The sequence below is a fragment of the Macaca thibetana genome, chromosome 6 (assembly GCF_024542745.1).
Source record: "Macaca thibetana thibetana isolate TM-01 chromosome 6, ASM2454274v1, whole genome shotgun sequence".
NCBI classification, from domain to species: Eukaryota; Metazoa; Chordata; class Mammalia; order Primates; family Cercopithecidae; genus Macaca; species Macaca thibetana.
This window is the reverse complement of record NC_065583.1, coordinates 43,990,481-44,009,987: the sequence shown is the minus strand read 5'-3', so window position 1 is coordinate 44,009,987 and position 19,507 is coordinate 43,990,481. Positions and strand designations below refer to the sequence as shown.

The window sequence follows — 19,507 nt, the reverse complement described above, 5'->3', positions numbered from 1 at the left end:
GCAGGAGAATTGCTTGAACCCGGGAGGCAGAGGTTGTGGTAAGCCGAGATCACACTATTGCACTCCAGCCCGGGCAACAAGAGCAAAACTCTGCCTCAAAAAAATAAAAATAAATAAATATTTTGCCAAAATGATTTATGCTAAGGAACGTAGAGACTTTTATTGTGCCACAGTGTCTTTTGCAATGAGACATATATTCTAAAGAAGAGAGGTATATTGTCCAAAGTATTACAATGGTTACCACTATGTACTAAAATTATAGATGACTTGTTGCTCATCTGTATATTCTAAATGTTCTATAACAAATATATTCCTTTTACAGAACAAAAATTAAAAGAAAAATGATAGGAAAATCTATGCCTAAACCTGAATTAAAATTTTCCCAGCCAGTCAAATATATACAGATTGTGGTCCATTTGAAAAAACACAAAAAGAGGGAGAATAAGATTATTCACTTAAATTTCAGCAAAGGACTATGTCTGGTATTAGAAATGTATTTCCCAAAACAAATTTCACAAAACACTTGGTCTATCTACAACCACCACCAAAGAAGACTCTATAGTCAAATATGTGTGGAAAACCCTCAATCAGACAAATTTAGTGCAGGACTTCTCAGAGCGTTTAATATGCCAGTAGGCATTATGAACCTCAGAGAGGGGTACAGTATATAGCATTCTTCAAACTCATTGGGGCACAGAGCTCTTTTTTCTCACAGAGCATCTTAAGGGAACTAGCATTTCTCAGAACAGAGTTTGACAAATGCCGAATTATACAAAAGAGAAGAAGCAGCAGGACAGTTGGAGATGGCTAAATCTAAGTCAACGCTTTTGAGGAAAGAGAAAAACCTAGTAACTTGTAACAGAAGTAATGAGAACTTAGGATGTCTTTTTAAAAAATTAATTAAGGAAAAGGGAGCTGGGCACAGTGGCTCATGCCCATAATCCCAACATTTTGGGAGGCCACGGTGGGAGGACTGCTTGAGCTCAGTTGTTCAAGGTCACAGTAAGCTGTGACTGGGACATTGCACTCCAGCCTAAGTGACAGACCAAGACTCTGTCTCTTTAAAAAACAAAACAAAACAAACAAACAAAGAAAAGATGCTAGTAATAGAAAGCAAGGGTGCAGGGAATCTTGTGTACATATCTATTCCTAAATTCTCCCTTTCAGCCATCACTGGAGTTGACTATAATACCAGGCAAAATAAGGCCTGGTGAAAGACTCCTCAATCGGACAAAGGGCACAAGCATACCCAAAAGAACTAAATGAGGAATTTCAATAGTGTCTAGGGAACACAAGACAAATTCTTCAGTTAACAAGAGAACCATGCCCATAAGCATGGACATCAGCACAGCCCGATGCCTAAGACAGCTATGGGCAGAGCTTCCAGGAAATCTGGCAGGAGGCCTACTAAAAATTGAGCAGTGGAGCATAAGGCAAATTTAATTTAACATGGTTATTAATGCCAAAGACTAGGCCCTGTAGAAAGGAGAAATAAGAAAACAAACATAGAATCAGGTAGAACTTTTGTTTAAAAGTAGTTCAACTCCCCACTCAACACACACTTCTTTGGCTATGTGCCATTTTCTCTGCCTGGAAGGCTTCTCCCTATCCCCACTACCCTTCATTTGTCTAACTCTTATTTGTCATTCAAAATTCAGCTCCAGCATCAACCCTCTTCTCCAAAGTTCCCACCTGTCATACTTGCTTCTGTGGCCCTCTTTAAGAAACAAATAATTATTGCGTACCTACCACCTATCAGGCAGTGGATGCATTCCGCCATCATAATACCTATTTGTACTACAGAAGGATTATTTTCATTGACCTATTTCTATTTTTTACTTTGTACCCCACTGACCCATTCTAGGGCCTAGCCAGTGCCTCTGGGCATCTTTGGTGAATCAATAGAAGCTCCTATGAAGTGCCAGGTGCTAGAGATAAAAATTACTCAAAAGTTGCCTCTGCCTTCAGAGAGTTCATGAGCTACACAGAAAAGATGAAATAAACAATTACACCTCATAACAGGATGAAGTATGCAGTAAATAATTGCATGGGCAAAGGAAGCTTCTGAGCTCTCTGGTAAAGAAGAGATCATGTGCACAGGCTTTGTACAGGAAAACACGTACAGAAACACATGTTCAGCGCTCTGAACCTGCCTTACAACAAGCTTGTCAAACATGCACATTGGCCTTACAAACAGCCCGTGTACCCCTCACTATTAGCTCAGAGAGGATGAGTATATTCACATTTCATTTCTCTCTTTACATTTAAGGAGCCAGGTATTCTTCCACCCATGTGGTTGTCTTGCCAACCTAAGTTCAGACCAGTGAAAGAGAGAGTGAAACTAGAAGAAAATACATGACATCCAGTCTTTAATCTGCAATTGTGTGTGGGTGTTGCAATCATTCTATTACTGGTTTCCAAGTAGCTCATTCTGTTAGAAATCAAGTTTATGAACAGACTTGCTATAACCATAAAGGATTTTTCCCCTGTGATTAATCATTAAAATGATAGGTGTTAAATACATACAAAGGAAAGACAGTTTTCTGGCAAAGTCATTCTTTCTCAAGCAGAGTTTGAAAGGGGAAACCTGCCAGGCGCGGTGGCTCACAACTGTAATCCCAGCACTTTGGGAGGCTGAAGCAGGTGGATCACAAGGTCAGGAGTTCGAGACCAGCCTGACCAACATGGCGAAACCCCATCTCTACTAAAAATACAAAAATTAGCTGGGCATGGTGGCATGCACCTGTAATCCTAGCTACTCGGGAGGCTGAGGCAGGGGAATTGCTTGAACCCGGGAGGCAGAGGTTGCAGTGAGCCAAGATCACATCACCTGCATTCCAGCCTGGGTGACAGAGTGAGACGCCATCTCAAAAAAAAAAAAAAAAGAGAGAGAGAGACAGAGAGAAAGAAAGGGGAAACCAAGTGACTGAGAGTGGGTGGAAAGAGTCAGAATTCCCTAAGTGGTCATATTCTGACTTCTATTCTTAGTCCTTGATGAAGCTCATGGACAAGTTCCTTCTGCAAGGGCATAGACAAGATAGAAAAAGTACCTCCGTAGTTCATTCATAACCTTGAATGCTTTCCCCATATGGGCAGGGTTGACAGTGATCGTCCTCTGGTTCTTCTCATCATCTCCAGCCTGTGTCAGAGTCTGGGAGCTCAGCTTGATGCTGTGAACAGGAAGGAAGAGAGAGGGAAAGAGAATCACTCATTGGTAAACCCGTTCATCCAACTGCCAAAAGCTCATGCATTTACCCACCCACCAGAGGCATCTATCAGCCTGTTCTCACACAGACCCAGTAGGAAAGAGAATGTACTGGGAATTTCTTCGTATCTTCCAATGCAAAGTGCATTCCTCTGAGGGAAGGAAAGTCATAGTTCAGCTTCTTCCACCAAGTACTGTGTGATTTTGTGTGAGGTCCTCATTCTCCATCTCTCCATCCTGAAAACTGAAAGGGACTAAGCACTCTATCACTCACTTCACAGGTTTGTTTGTTCATTAAACAGGCATTTACTGGAGGCTACTATGTGCCAGGCACACATTTAGATTTAAGGGAAACAAAACGATAGACAAAGCCACCATCACTACCCTCACAAAGCTTAGAGTTCAGTAGAGGAGAACGCCAAGTAAACATTTAAACATCACATCTTAAGTATTATGATTTGATAGAAGCTACAGAAGCACAGGGGATGGCCAACTCGTCCCAGTGATGACAGGTTGATGGAAAGCTTCCTAGAATCTGAGACCTGAAGAAAGAACAGAAACAAGCCAGGTAAAGAGAAAGAAGATTATTCCAGGCAGAGGAAACAGTATACACATAGACCTGGAGGAGAAAAAGCACAAAGTGTGTTCAAAGTACTGGCAGTTCAGTAAAACTAGAGGAGAGCACAAGAGGGACTATCAAGAGAAAAAACTAGAAGACTGAGCAGCCTTTTAAGTGTCATATAAGCAAAGCTAAGAAGTTTGGATTTCTTTCTGAAATAATGAGAAGCCATCAAAGGGTTTTAAACAGAGAATTGGGACAGAAAGCAGGTAAACAAATCTGTGCTTTAGAAAAATCACATTGGCTACACTCCAAGAAGCAGTGGAACAACAGCAAAGAATCCCATAGAAAGACAAAAGGATTATAAGTATTATGGAAAGAAAGGCTATCTGTGTAGACTAACTGAGTAAGTAAAATCTAGCAAGAGTCAACCATAATCTCAATGCCTTCTCTACTGAAATCAAGAGACAAGGGTATGGTGGCTCATGCCTGTAGTACCAGCTACTCAGGAGGTTGAAGTAGGAGGACTGCTTGAGCCCAGGAGTTTCATGCCATTGCACCCCAGACTGGGCAACAGAGCAAAACTCTGTCTCTTAAAAAAAGTGAAAGAGAAAGACAAAATAATTCAAATCCCTGTGGGGTGCCAGCTAGTTACCCAACAACTCCTGAGCAACATCTTTCAACTTTATGGAAGCTGGAAAAAAGGAATCAAAAGAATGAGCAAGGAAAGGTGTTTCTCCCCAAATTGGTGAAACCATTCAGCTCCCAGGTCAAGTGTGAGACCTTGGAGTTACCTGTTTGAACCAGGTGAAGCTTTGCTTTGCTACTAGGACAACAGAACCTTCTCCACTTGTGTAGATTCAGGGACCCATAGTTCACTCCAACTCTAGGACAATGATGGTACTCTCCTTTGATTTTCCCTAGTGAGCCTCTATCCATGCTACCACTTAACTTTGCAGACTGGCTAGAGAAAGAGGCTTCTATGATTGAGAGTATATTTCAGAGGCCTGAGAATCCCTATAGATCTCACACTGGAATTCGTAACTACTGGAACATTCAAATACAACCAGCGTGGCAGACCCACAGCTTGTCTGACCATAACAGACTCCTCTTTTGACTCCCTTCCCCACCGTCAGTTCATCATGCAAATGTAAGCCATGAATATCTGAACTTTGGGACTGTCTGGATTCTGTGTACAAGGAAGTTAGCTGAGCAGAGGAAGATGTGCACAAAGGAGGATGCTTAGAGTTGTGTTTAAAGCAAGTGAAGAAAGTCTCAAGCCAGCAAATGTGATCAGAAGGGGAAGCAACCAGCAAAGATGAAAAATTTCTTCAAAAGATGAGAAATTCCATAAGCATAATTTATTTTATGGTGTCTTTCTTTACTACAAAGCTAGAAAAACATTATCTGCTATGTTCTACTAAAGGTTTAACATTTTTGCTTTTAGTATTTAAGCCCTTATTTCATCTGATACTGATTTTTTCCTCTTTTTTGAGATAGTTTCACTCTGACATCCAGACTGGAGTGCAGATCTCAGCTCAACCTCCACCTCCTGGGTTCAAGTGATTCTCGTGCCTTAGCTTCTCAAGTAGCTGGGATTACAGGTGTGCACCACCACACCTGGCTAATTTTTGTATTTTTAGTAGAGATGGGGAGTTTCACCATATTGCTCAGACTGTTCTCAAACTCCTGGCCTCAAGTGATCTGCTCACTTCAGCCTCCCAAAGTGCTGCGATTACAGGCGTGAGCCACTGTGCCAGGTCCTAATACCGATATTTATGTCAGGATATGACATAAGGATCTCATTTTCTCCATAAATTCGATGTATTTAAAACTTTTTATTTTTCTCATGCATCTGTCATGCCATCTTAGGTCATATATTAAAGTTCCAGATATAAAGAGATTTATTTCTTGACTTACTAACCTATTCCACTGGTCAGTTTGTCTCTCTCTGTACCAGTACCACATGATTTCTGTAGCTTTATAATAAGGTCTGATATCTGACAGGAAAATTCCCAATCCTATTATTATTTTTGAGAAGTGTCTTGACTAGCTTGTCAAATTCCGTAAAGAACTCGAGTGGGATTTTGATAAAAACTGCATTGAACTTATAGATCAATTTGGATAGAACCATCATTTTTCTGATACTATGCCCTCCTATCCATGAACACAGGATATCTCTCCATTTATTTAAGTCTTCTTTAATGTCACTCAAACTTTTAGATTTTCCTGTATGAAGACCTTACACGTTTGATTAGATTTATTCCTAAGTACTTTATGGTTTTTATTGCTCTTTTGTAATAGAAATGATGTATTTTTAAATTATGTTCTCTGATTGTTACGGTTTATAAAATGCAATTGATTTTTGCAAATTGATCATATATCCAGCCATTGTCAATGTTCCTATTATTCCTAACTATTTGAACATAAATTAGGTGTCCTATGTAGACAGTCATATTATCTGCATATAATGCCAGAGATTTTTCTCCTATCAAATTCTTAGGCCTCTAATTTCTTTTTTGAAAAAAGTTTGCACTGGCTAGGACGGTCACATAATGTCAAACAGAAAGGATGCTAATGAGTAGTATTGTCATATCCCTGCTTTTAAAGATGTTTCTAATGTTTCCCCATTATGTATGTTTGTTACAGGATTTTTGTAAATGTTTTTTGTCAGATTAAGAAAATTCCCTTCTATTTTTATTAAGAGTTTTTAAGTCATAAAGTTATGCTAAATTTTATCGAACGTCTTTGTGTATCTAATGAGATGTTCATATGGGTTTTTTCCTTTAATTTTGTAATGTGATGAATGACACATATATTTTCTAATACTAAACCATACTTGCATCCTTGGGATAAATCTACAAACTGTAAAATACTCTGTAAGTATTCATTATAAATATTGTCTTCAAACTGTGGAGAGACTTAAAAGCCAGGATGAGAAAGCATAATTTGGTATGGATCAGGGAACCACTGAAGGTTCTTGACAGGGAATTAGTAAGATTAAAGCACAGAAAAGCCTAGTGAACAGATATTATTAGCTTCACTTCAAAGATATGGAACAGGTATAAACTAAAAAGAGCCATTTTAGAAGCACTGACACAATCTCCAGTGTAGCTAGGGAGCAGGAAATCTCACTCTTCTGGTGTGTTGCTCTTTGCACTTTCCAAAATGGTCCAATAACGATGTATCCTTGTTAATACAATGTTGTGTTTACCGAAAGGTCTCAAACACAGATTGCCTATTATCAGAGGATCAATGTTCAACAAAATATAATTCACACTAGAGCCTCCCTGAAAGAGCAAGTGACTTGCTGATGACCATAGGGCTGGCTAGGGAAAGATACCGGTTTCCCCAAATCCATTCAGAGCCCTTTCCACCCTTGATGCACAGGCAAGGCTTGACATCTGAAGGAACCCAAAGTTCCTTTCTTCCTCTGCTCCTCCATGAAAAGACACAGGGAATTTGGAAGAGATTCTGAGTCCCTGGTCTCTGGAAGGTACAAGCTTCTTGGCAATTCATCAACCTTCCAGAGAACAAGAAATTAAGAAAAGAACATCTGAGGGCCCAGAGACGTTCAAAAAAATATTTACGAGATTGTACAAATAGTAAGTGGTAGAGATGGGATCTGAGTTTAGGTATCCTGTACTTGAAGCTCACAACCTATACCCTCCAGCAATATAGTTCACGCATGTACACAAATGCACATACGTATACATATTTCTCAACCTAAGGTCACATGCCCAAGAACAGAGTTGCTAGATCTTACCATTTCATCCCCTAAACCTTTTTCCCTCCATTCATACCAGATCTTAACTACTTAACCCTCAATAGATTGCCCCATCCCCACGCTATCAAGTCCCAATCCCAAGAATTCTCAGTTCTTGTTCCAAAATAAGGCTAGAGGATCCCCTCTCCTCGCCTGTGAAACACAGACCACACTAAGGTATATTCCCACTATCTTGTTCAAGTCTAATACCATACTTTTCACCCTACCCAGACCCAACCAAAATCACACACACGCACACACACAATTTTCCAGGCAGACTCAGCCACAAGATGTTTTCTGTTGAAAAGCATTTCACAGTAAATGCCCTTACTCTAAGCATAAAATGGTTGATTTCACCAAGAGCAAAAACTGGCCCCAGATTCTACTAAAAACCATAGTCAATGTTAATTTATATGTGCCCCTCCCACCAGACCTGCAGCTCAAGCTGCTAACCAAAGGAACTTTCATCTGTATCCCACTGTCCAGGGTTCCAGCAACATTCAAGTTGAGCAGCCATATTTAAGATTCAAATGGGTCAACAATCGTAGATGTAGTGAGAAAGTATGGGCCAGGCAGAATCTTTGCTCTTTGCTGTAGAAATATACAGAAATGATCATCTAAGCCATTTTCTAAATAAGCTGCAGCACAATCAGAACACATAAATCTACTCAACTTTGTCAAAGCATCAGATACCTGGCTCAATACTTTAATTAATTTCCACACTGGCCTGTTACTAGTAAACTTGCTTATATGAACCACTACTGGTGCCATGATGAACCCACTGCAGTGGATGATTCCTTCAACAGTCCACAGAAAGGGTGTCCAAATTGGTTCCGACTTACCTCACACTCACAGATACCCACTGACCCCATTCAAGAAGACATACATGTGAGACAGTCAAGCTTCATGGCCATAAGGATAGACATAGTTGGCCCTTCTTTCCTGGGCTTTCAGCTTCTCTTTTCCCTTGACTTAGACTGTTACAGTGGCCTCCCACCTGCTGTTTCCCACTCTAGATACTCTCCCTCCAAGTACTTCCTGCACACCATTGCCAAACTCATCCTTCTAAAATGTCATCTGACCATGACTTTCAGATCCTCACTGCACACAGGTCTCTTCAGGGGCTATGAGGTTTATGAGCTGAAGCTTCAGTCACAGCCCTCTGCCTCCATTTGTTCTATATGTTGAGTGTCCAAATAAAATTTCCTTTCAAAGGACTCTATAGCTAAACAGCTGAAAAATCATCAGTCTACAGGATAAAGTCATGATTCTTGCCTAGTATTCAAGGACTTCCTTGACCTGGACTGAACCTAAATACCAGCCTTACCTCTCTCGTTTACTCAAATATTTACTAAGTACCTATTATGTGCCAAGCAGATGAACTATTCACTGCAGACACCTAGATTTCCCTTCTCTTTCCCTGTATCATAATCTAAATACCTGTTATTTGAGGACCAATTAAGCTTTGCCTCCTCTATGAAGCCCTTGGGATACGTCAGTTCTAAATGAGCTCTTCCTTCTCTGAATTCCTGTAGTATTTCTGGCTTGTAACTCAGCTGGCACATAGAATTCTGCCTTGTGCCTGATTACTTCTTCATGGTACAAATCCAACTATCTACCTGCCTCACACTAGATTCAACATACCTGGAGGGCAAGGAACATGTGTCTGAGGACTCTGTATAGCTTAGCCTGCCCAGCATGAGGCCATGCCCACAGTAGGTCCTCATTACATATTTGTCATCTGAACTCTACCTGAAAACCCTTCACTTGTCTTTACAAGAGTTAGATGATAGAGCAGAAGGGGATAGTCTGACCAACACTTTTATTTTTTAATGAAAATAGAGTTGGCCTTCAGAGTTAAACTATAAATAAATATACATAAAATAGTAATTATAAAAGTTATAGATAAAAATATATAAGCTCTAAAACTTAGGCCCTCTTTCAGCACCACACCTTCCAAAGCCTTCTTTCCTGCCCTCCTCTATCCTCTAAATTCCAGATCCACATATCCAATGTCTTATTTGAGTCCCCTAGATTTTACACAGGTAACTCATACTTAGTCAAAATTTAAGTTCCCTACCCTTCCTTAAGCCTGCTACTCTTTCTGTATTCTCTATCTCAGAGGCATAACCAACCACCCAATCACCTATCTAAGTCAAAAACTGGGGTGTTATCCTTGATATCTTCCTCCCTTTCTCTCTCTCACTCCTCACATACAGCCATAAATCATTATCAATCCTATGTGTTAATATCCCTGCACCCCATTTCCTTCTCACTTTCACTACCACCACAACCCCATTCCAGGCCATCATTGTTTCTTGCCAGGATTATTCTAATAACCTCCTCCCACACTCCAGAGGGACCTTTCCAAAGTGTCAATGTGTTCAAGGCATGTTCTACATGAAGCCTCACTGATTCCTCACTGCATTCAGAATAAATCTCAGGCACCTAGCCTGGCCCTTAATCCCATCGTTGCCCTGAAGACTTCTCATTACTGTAATACTAAAATACTTGCAATAGCCAAAATACACTAGGCTCTCTGCCTTGTGAAGTTTTGTCTGACTAGAAAACTGTTCTATCCTATTCCCCACTCACTCTCCCCTGTGTCTAGCTAGTTCCTACCAGCCTTCAAGCCTCTTCCCTGAAGCCTTCCCTCTCTTACTCCACTACTCACTAGATTAGATAAAATCTAGTGGGAAACTAGGTTAGTTTCCCCTCTTCTGCATTCCCACAGTACTCTGTGCTACCTTCTGTATTGTATTCTAATTACCTCTTACTTATCTGTCTGCCCCACACACTGCGTGCTGGTAAATGTTTAATAGTTGGTTGGGAGGAAAGGAGCCCTGATTTGTAACATTTGCCAATTTCCAGAGTGTAAATACTCCCACCATGGCAGATTTTAAGCTACCAACATGATGCCACCAAACATGAGATTTGGGAAGAGATGTGCAACAGCACACCATTATATCACTGTATAGTATTTCTACAGCAAGACGCAATAGACACAACCTCAAAGCCCTAGAAGATTATAGTAAAAATAATTAGAAAGTGATGAGTTTGGGGTACTTTATTACATTCAATTTTAATATAATTTATGTTACATAATTTAATCGTTAATAATGGCAACATTTAATAATTGGCTCACAAAATTCCTGAAAATTTAACAAACAGCTTTTGCAAGTGGGTGAGTGCTGACTCCAGCACACTGCTGCCCCCTCTAGATTGTGAGCTCCATGAGAACCAAGGCAGTGTCTTAGTTGCCTCTGAATTCTTAGCTTCTGTCACGTGATAGGTGCTCAATAAATGACTATTGCGTAAATTAATTGATAGATAAGTAAATTAGGTTTAACTACTGACCACTGTAGCTTTCCTTACTCCCCTTCATTAAAATACTGATGGCTTTGTCCTCCTCAACCTCCTCTCCATAACCCCTCCACCCCGCATTCAGAGAGGAGTACTTTCTTAGGCAGCCCAGTCCCCTGCATTGATGACACGGAATCAGGAGGATGGGGGTGAGAGAAAGCCAGCAACAACTGGAGAAGAGGGAAGAAAGGCAGATGGGTTGCTGCTTACTGTGTCAATTCTTAGAGTCTTTCTATTGCTGAGGAAAATGGAGCAGTGAATGGAAAGCAAAGGATACTAAAAAACATGCTAGAAAGGCAGGAGATAGAAGAGTCTCCAAGCAGGCTGATTGTGCAGCCATGTTTGGGGGAATCTAACAAATGAGGAGCTCCAAATGATGAGAACTCATGGACACAAAGAAGGGAACAACAGACATTAGGGCCTACTTGAGGATGGAGGGTGGGTGGAGGAAGAGGAGCAGAAAAAATAACTATTGGCTACCTGGGTGATGACAGGTACTAATCTGTACAACAAACCTCTGTGACATAAGTTTACCTATATAACAAACCTGCACGTGTACCCCTGAACCTAGAATAAAAGTTAAAAAAAAAAAGAAAGAAAAATCAAATGAGGAGCTCCAGAACATCCTCGGTGTGCAAGAATGTAGAAGGAAGGAAAGGGGAGTCTGAGAAATGCTGTTAAAGGTTATGATCTGTTTCACCTCTAAAGGTCTCCAAGAGATGCAAATAAAATTCAGAAGTCGTGAGCTGATACTAGCCACATACAAGAGGCAGAAGCACATTATGTTCAAGCTAGAGATGAGATGGAATAAAGAGGCAAAACCACTCAATGAAGGCAAAACAACTCTGAGCCAGGGCAAAGCTGTGCTGAATGCATTAAAAACTCTCAACAAAGAAAGTGTAATTTAGAAAGGAATAACCAAAAACTAAGAATCAGACAGAGAAGAAAGCCCTCGGTCCAACCCATCTCACTCTGTCTAGGAAAGTGATTTAATCACTAGATGTCATCAGCTGGTTCAGCCTCAGGTCAGATCCCCATGGTGGAGCTTGAAGCCTATAAATACTCCAATGCCATAACTCAGTCCCTAGTTTACTCTGCAGTGTTTTGACCAGTTTGGCCTCCCCCGTGGTTGTCCTTCAGAGAGCCAGAATGTGGTTGCAGGCCCTCAGGAATATCTTGCCAGTAATATTTTACTGTAAATCAATAAACTGATGACATGTTGACTATTGTACTTTAGGTTCTCATGAGGTCATTGGCATGACTCTGCTTCTCCAACTCTGGGCAGCAATGGGACCCTATCCAGATAGGATTTCTGAGCCCCTGGCACTCTGGTCAAACTGCAGATCTAGTAAGTATCCCAATCCTAAAGTTCAAGACCAAAATGACCAAACTTAGATTGCTACTTCTGGATTAATGAAGAACCTGACTCGTGAAGATGTCCAGCCAGCAGGATTCAGGACTCGGTGGTGCAGTCCTGCCACCACAAAGTACCATTTACACACAGGTTACCAGAGAGCCCCATACTCTTCATCCTCTTTCAGCAGTGCCACCTCAGTTCATAGCATTAGGTTGAACCCCTGTAATAGCCCACATGGATATGCAGAACATATGCATTAGTAAGGTATAGATTGAGTTAACATTTCCTGAAAGTTGAGGGTATGTTAAAGCACCTTACCTCCATTATCTCATTTTATCTTCAGAACAACCCTAGGAAGTAGGCAGTATTATCTCTTAAGGTACAGAGATAAAATTTGTCCAAAAGTCCCACATAACTAGTAAGTGCAGAACTGGCACTGAAACTCAGGCCTATCTGACTCCAAGGCCTGGGCTCTTAATAACAATGTCCACCGACTCAGGATAATGTCCATAGCCCATCAGACCAAGGGAGGCACAACCCCTCATGTCCCACTCTCTGACGTTCTTCCTTGTACGACCAAACCAGGCCAAATGAAAAAAGACTAAATCTCCTAGGACCTGTGATATAGCACTACTTCACTTCTGATTATAGGAAATTGCAGTGTGTACTGGAGTCAGTGTTATTAATTGTACTGAACTTGGAGTTTACACACTGGGGCCTTCACACAAGCCAATCATGATTCACCAAAGATGACCAGCAGCTGCTGTCATTCCTGTAATGTGCTCCTTCATAAACAAGCTCAAGAACAGGTATGTTACTAATCACATTCCTAAAACCCCAACTCACAGACCACTTTCTGCAAAACTCAAGGGGAAAACTCTTAAATGGGCTATGTAAAAATGTAAAACATTTTACACAGACAGATAAAATTAGACAAGAAGAGAGAAAGACTAAAAGAAAACATGCTACTCATTATGTGACATTTTGGAAGCCAAGTTTATGTTTAGTTTGAATAGGAGAGCTAAGCCCTTGCATGTGTGTGATTTTGATAGTGGCTACGATATACTTTCATAAATGAAAATGAAAAGTCCAGGAAAGTTGTGCTAAGACTCCAAAAATCCTCATAAATGATAAAAAGTTAGATCTCTGACCTGAGAGGCATTGAACTTATTTAACAGAAAAAAAAAAAAATCTGGGTTGGGCGCAGTGGCTCACACCTGTAATCCCAGCACTTTGGGAGGCCAAGACGGGTAGATCACGAGGTCAGGAGATCAAGACCATCCTGGCTAACATGGTGAAACCTCGCCTCTACTAAAAATACAAAAAATTAGCTGGGCGTGGTGGCGGGCGCCTGTAGTCCCAGCTACTCTGGAGGCTGAGGCAGGAGAATGGCGTGAACCCGGGAGGCGGAGCTTGCAGTGAGCCGAGATGGCACCACTGCACTCCAGTCTGGGCGACAGAGCAAAACTCTGTCTCAGAAAAAAACAAAAAAACGAAAAAACCTACCAGCACATGTTCAATCTATTTTTTACATGGTTTATTAGTGCTCTATTCCGTTTAACCTAGTTTGAACATTCATCCAGAAAATGAAAAAAAAAAAAGGTTAGTTTGATGATGGCAAATTTCATCAAATAAAGCACTTGCTTTAGGAAAACTCACACAAAAATTATCTTGTCCAGATCTGTCTTACCAATTCAAAACTTAGCAAGCAAAATCCTAAAAATCCAAATCTGGGTGCAGGGAAATCAAGAGGTTTCTTTCCCTGACTTTGTTTTTGCAGTTGAAAACTTTACTTTGCCAAAAAGTATTTCCAAAATGGAAAAATTTGGTTTCAATTATCATGGTTGAAATGCATGCACATCTGCTTCAGGCAGCAGTGATGCCCAAAACTTTTTACAGAATTTTCTATCCCTGACTTCTAAGGTTCGGGGAGGACTAAGTGACTTGCCACTGGGAACAGAAAAAAGGCGAGGTTGCTCAACACTTGCTCTTCCCTGGGTCTTGCCAGCATTTAACCTGACATTAGAAAACTCAACATTTAAAGTATACTGGCTTTCAAAGTCTTGTCTCCTCAGAAAATATTCTCTATCTGTCGTTCCTGGATCAAAGGTAAATAGATGAGCTCCTTTGGATCAGAAGTTCCCTGAGGTCCAGGAACAGGCTCTCCTTCGTAAAAACCAGTCAGTAAGAACTATCCTCTGAGGACACCTCACACAAAATCACAGCACAGTGCCCGGTACGTGATGCCCGTCTCAAGCAGGGGCATCGCTGTGCTTCTGATGAAGAAAATAATCATGATTTTAAGAAAAATAGACAATTAACTTCCCCTTTTTATGATGCTTCTTCCAAAGTTGTGCTGCTCTGTAACTCTTGCAGATCTGCCACAGTCTGGGCCTGAATGTTTTTTTTATTGTGGTAAAATAGATGTAATATAAAATTTATAATTTTAACCATTTTTAAGTACAGTCGTACTGTTGTACAACCATCACCACCATCCATCTCCAGGATTCTTTCATCTTCCCAAACTGAAACTCTCTATCCATTAAACAATAACTTCCCCACTCCTCCCTCCCTCCAGCCCCTGGCAACCATTTTACTTTCTGTCTCTATGAATCTGACTAACCATTTATTTTGAAATTTTATTTTAAGCTATCCACAAGGCTGATTTCCAGAACTGAAATAAAATCCCAATTGCAAGGACAACTGCCATTTGTGATACCTATCTTCTCTACATACCCACTCACATGGACACAATTTATCATTGTAATAGCTAACAGCCAGAGACCCTTTCCCTTTGCAAAAGAGAAGACAAAATCACCTTCGTCTGACTGGTCAAGCCACAGTGATTCTCCCACAGAGGGAACTGGGGAAGACTTAGTATCATAAGTTCCAGGAGAGACCTGGAAATCTAGAAAGATACAGAAAAGGTTAGTGCAAATTCACAAGTTCTTCTTGAGATTTTGGCCTGAACAAACATGTATCCAGCCCATGGTTCCAAATCACTGAGGCAACTAGATGCCACAGGTTGTCTATAAAAAGAAAGATTAAGGTAGATCTTGATGAAACCTAAAAGAAGAAATGCCAAACCCTATGGGGGAACTTACTATACGGAGATAGTTTTAGGTAAGAAGCAAGATGATGGCCTGATAAGCTCCCTCATTTCCTCATGGAAATGGTTCTACATAATCTGCTTTGGATGATAAACAGAGAGAGGTCCTAAAATATGCCTTGGTTAGTAACCCAGCAGCGAGGTATAGGCTACAACATAGCAATAGGTAGATACCAATGATAATAGCAACTACCATCTACTGAGTACTCACTCAGTGCCTAAAAAACTTTACTAGGTACCTTACACATATTGTATCATTTAATCTTCACAACAGCTCTATGAAGTATAAGTACTGTTATTATTCCCTTTACACAGAAGAGAAAAATTAGTTCTGAAAAGAGTGTGACACACTCAAGGTCACACTGTAAAGTAGATTCACCACTAGGTCTAAGTTACTCCAAAGCCCATGCTTTTAATTAATAGCCTTTCAAGGTACAAAGTATTTTCATACCCTCGTGGCAAAGAAAAAAAATTGTTCATTAGCAATCTCTTGGTTGAAATTTTGTAATGCTTAAAAACAGCCCCAATTAAGATTCAGCAGGTTAAGTGTGGAACAAGCACCAGATTCAGGATCCCTCCAGTCTCTGGAGGTTGGACATGTGATCCTAGGCAAGTCACTCAGCTTCTCCGGACCTCAATTTCCCAGGGAACTTGCAAAACAAGGCTACTTCCCTCTGTTCTCCCCCCTACCTCAAAGCATTCCATGGAGTCAGTTACCCGTGCTAAGATAATAAGGCTGATATCCAAAGATGAACCTATTGGCCAAAGGCTTCAGTCTCTTCTCTCACCAACTTTCTTTTCAGTTATCAGAGCCTCACACAAAGGTTATTAGTTAATCAGCTAATAACTATTCAGCACCTGCTATTTGTGTACCCACACAGTAGTCAATGGGCGTATTTAGAAGTACAAGGTACTAGCCTTGCCCTTGAGGACCTGTCTCCAAGTTTGGGGACTGCTAAGATATATGAAATAAAAGCACTAAAAGATCTGATGGGCCTATTATTCAGTGTCCAACTATGAGATGCAAACTAGAGGGATTAGAATTCAGAAGAACATCAGCCAGGACTAGAAAAGCTGAGTTTCCAAGATAAAGTAGAATTTTAGAATAACCTTGATAGATAACTTTTGCAAAATTAGAAGGGAAAGACATCCAGCAAAAGAAACTCTGGGAGCTAAGGATATGAGGCTAGATGAAGTAATGTATAGGATGGGTGATCATGAAAGAGATCAATAGAATTGTTAGTAGGTTTATGAGTGAGCAGTGGGAATGGGAACAGGAGTTGGAGTTCAGAAGACTTGAATGCCTGGCATGGTAAGCTGGGCTTGAGGCAGGAACAAAAGGTATGACCTGGTGAACATTGGAAGCTGCTCGGTTTGGATTTCTTGTCTACCATCTGCCTTCAGCAGAGGAAAAGTACAAGAACATGTGCAACCTGGTGTTCTAAAGCCATAGACATCAGCCATCCCAGCTGAGAGGCCCCAGGACAGGGGCAGGGACTCATTACATTTCTGAACACAGAACTGGGAACACAGTGCCCCAAACCATTTGACCCGCTGCTAGTAGTCTCACACTGATCTCTCAACCCCAGTTACACCACAGATCAAGCAAATAGGCATGGCCCAGAATCTCTAAACCTTCATCACATCAGCCCCATTCTCTGCCACCTACCAGATCAATGGAACACTGTTTGGGGGACCAAAGACACTGCTCACCTCTGCCCCACACCTAGGAAACAAGCCTTCACATGTTCTGCTGCCCAGCAGGCCACATGCAGTTCAACACTAAACTCCTGTTACAAAGAGCACCCAGAAAGACGATGCACCAGCAGCACAGTCAGTCCCAGGCTCTTCCTGTGGGAGTCATCAAGAACACAATTCCCAGGGCCTCTACGGACAAAAGAATGAGATGACACTCAACCATCATGCCAGTTCTAATAGGGTCTAGAGATGTTCAATGGCATCACTGAGCCCCGTGAGACGCAGAAGTCACAACAACTCATGAAAAGGAAAGTGTTCACTGAGAGATTCTCTAGTGTTGACTTAGTTGAGCCTATTATTGTTAACCAGATAGTTACTGTCTGCATCAAACTGGCAACCTGGAGCAGCAGCCTTCCCCTCAGTGGTGCACTGCCATGGCCGGACCCCTCCCTGCAGTGCTCTCTCCTCGGATAAAATGGCAAGCCCTGTACTCTACCAACTGCAGACCAAAGAATGAAGAGGTTGGCACTCAAGAGATATTTTACTTCATAGACAGAGGAATGTCACCTCTGCACTGCACTGAGTACTTTCACAATGAAAGATTCAGATCTTCAGATAACAATTTAAAAATTTAGATGGGTGTGCCTGCCAGGATCTAACTGCCTCGCTAGTTAGATCCAGCTCAACAAAAGTACTTGAAATCTTTTCTGCTGGTTCGTATTTCAAAAGAAATCCCTGATGGAGGAAGCACAGACTTTCCAGTATAACTCATAAACTTTTCAATACAAATATGAAACTCAGTTCAGAGCAAGTGTCATCTGACTGGATTTCTCTCCTTCATCCCTGAATGTGTGTGTATACAGGCATACACGGCGTGCCTGCGCGCACACACACACACAGCCATCAGCATGGCATGCCTGCTGAAGATTCGAGCACTCCTGCGTGAAAATGCAAGTACACTATGTCAGGCCAGCCCCACTATGACATCAAAAACCCCCCACCAAAGAAAAAACACCCCGGGAAAGTAGCCAGGAAAGGGAAACGCCTCCTTGAAACAGCCTGAGAAAGGCAATCTAATTCAGCCTGTGCTGAAACTATTCCCGAACACCAGCCAGGAAGTCCCTTCTTTCAGGGTGCTCCGCTGCCTAGCAAACCCAGACCTGCCTTTGCGGAAGCCAGATCTCTGGAGATTCAAGCCCTGGAATGGGTGGTTTGGAAAGCGGCTTTCCTGCTCTTGCTCTGCCGCCCTTTGAGATCCATCAGTGGCCAGGTTTTCCAACCCTGCCTAGCCAATGCAAACACAAAAGCTGGTGGCTGTACCGCAAGCACACATTTACTTATATACACACACAACACAGCACATACTTATACATACATACCTTTCACCCTCCATTGTGTGAGGCCCAGTCAGGGTGGTAGCCGCTGAACTGTGTGCATGCACCCGGGGATCCTAGTTCTGTTCTTGATTCTCCCAGCAGACCAGTGGGAGATCTGATCAGCAACAGTGATTCAGCATGGCTGCAAGTGAAGCCTCCTCCCTTCTCAATCCTCCTTCCTCTGACTTACTCGCAGCAGCTTCTACCGCAAAAGCAGCAGCAGCAGAAAATGTCTTACCCAGAGCTCCCTGCAGCCCTTTCAGCTGCTAAAAGCAGCAACCCACTTGCTCCCCCTCCCCCGCAGGCTTGCTGCTCCTTGGTCTCCTAGGAACGGCAGCAGCTCCAGCGACCCAGGTGCACTGCCACCTTTCCAGCTGCCTCTGCATCTGCCCAGGCATCCCCAGCCCAGGCGATTAGCCCGCCCCTGGGGCTCCTGCCTCCTCTGTCTAGGCTGCAAAGAATCAGGCAGTTCGTCACTAGCCCGAGAAATACTGGCCCCTACACCCTCCCCTGCCCCCATAGGCTATGAGTCTGTTAGCCTGGCCAGATTGCTGGAATGAGGAGGCCCCTCTGTGGCCTGCAGTGGAGTTTATCATCCACCTGGGGAAATTCACTTGTAGGTCACAGTTTATGTTCCAAATCCTCCTCCCAAATTCTATAGTAGTTCTGAGTGTCTGATAGATGGGGAGAAGTTAAGGAAAAAGCACCTGACAGAAGTGAGAAGAACACAGAGAGAAATTAAAAGAATACAGAGAGAAATTGGAAAATTAGTCGAAAAAGAGAGGTAGTACAAATAGGTGAAACGGAAACAAACTCTATTTTACTCCAAGAGGCCAAAGACTACTGCAGTAAAGCTATCACAATGAATACTAAAATATCTTAGCACAATCCTAAAATATCTTCCTAAAATCTGTCATATTGGAATTTAACTTAAGCTGTGGCTCCAACTAGTAAGTCTCCCACTGAACCCCCATATCCAGCCAAAGATCTTTCACATCCTGTAATCTCCAGCTGCTAAGCTTCTATTTAGACTAATTTAACTCTCCCTGCCTGGAAAGGCTTCTCCAATCCCAG

At 41.8% G+C, this 19,507-nt stretch overlaps 1 protein-coding gene across 4 annotated transcripts in view; it reads right to left on the bottom strand.

Annotated features, from left to right (window-relative positions):
* Positions 1–18,960, bottom strand: part of KLHL3 (kelch like family member 3) — a 117,737-nt gene extending 98,777 nt beyond the window's left edge. For all 4 annotated transcript variants that reach the window (XR_007726823.1, XM_050795621.1, XM_050795620.1 and 1 more), the window contains exons 1-2: positions 18,437–18,960; positions 3,051–3,170 (exon numbers count right to left, since the gene is read on the bottom strand). Coding sequence is in view for 3 of the 4 variants with exons in the window: in XM_050795621.1 (XP_050651578.1) it covers positions 3,051–3,170; positions 18,437–18,450 (134 nt within the window). In the remaining variant the exon portion in view is untranslated. The remainder of the gene's footprint in view (positions 1–3,050; positions 3,171–18,436) is intronic.
* Positions 18,961–19,507: the final 547 nt, after the last annotated feature.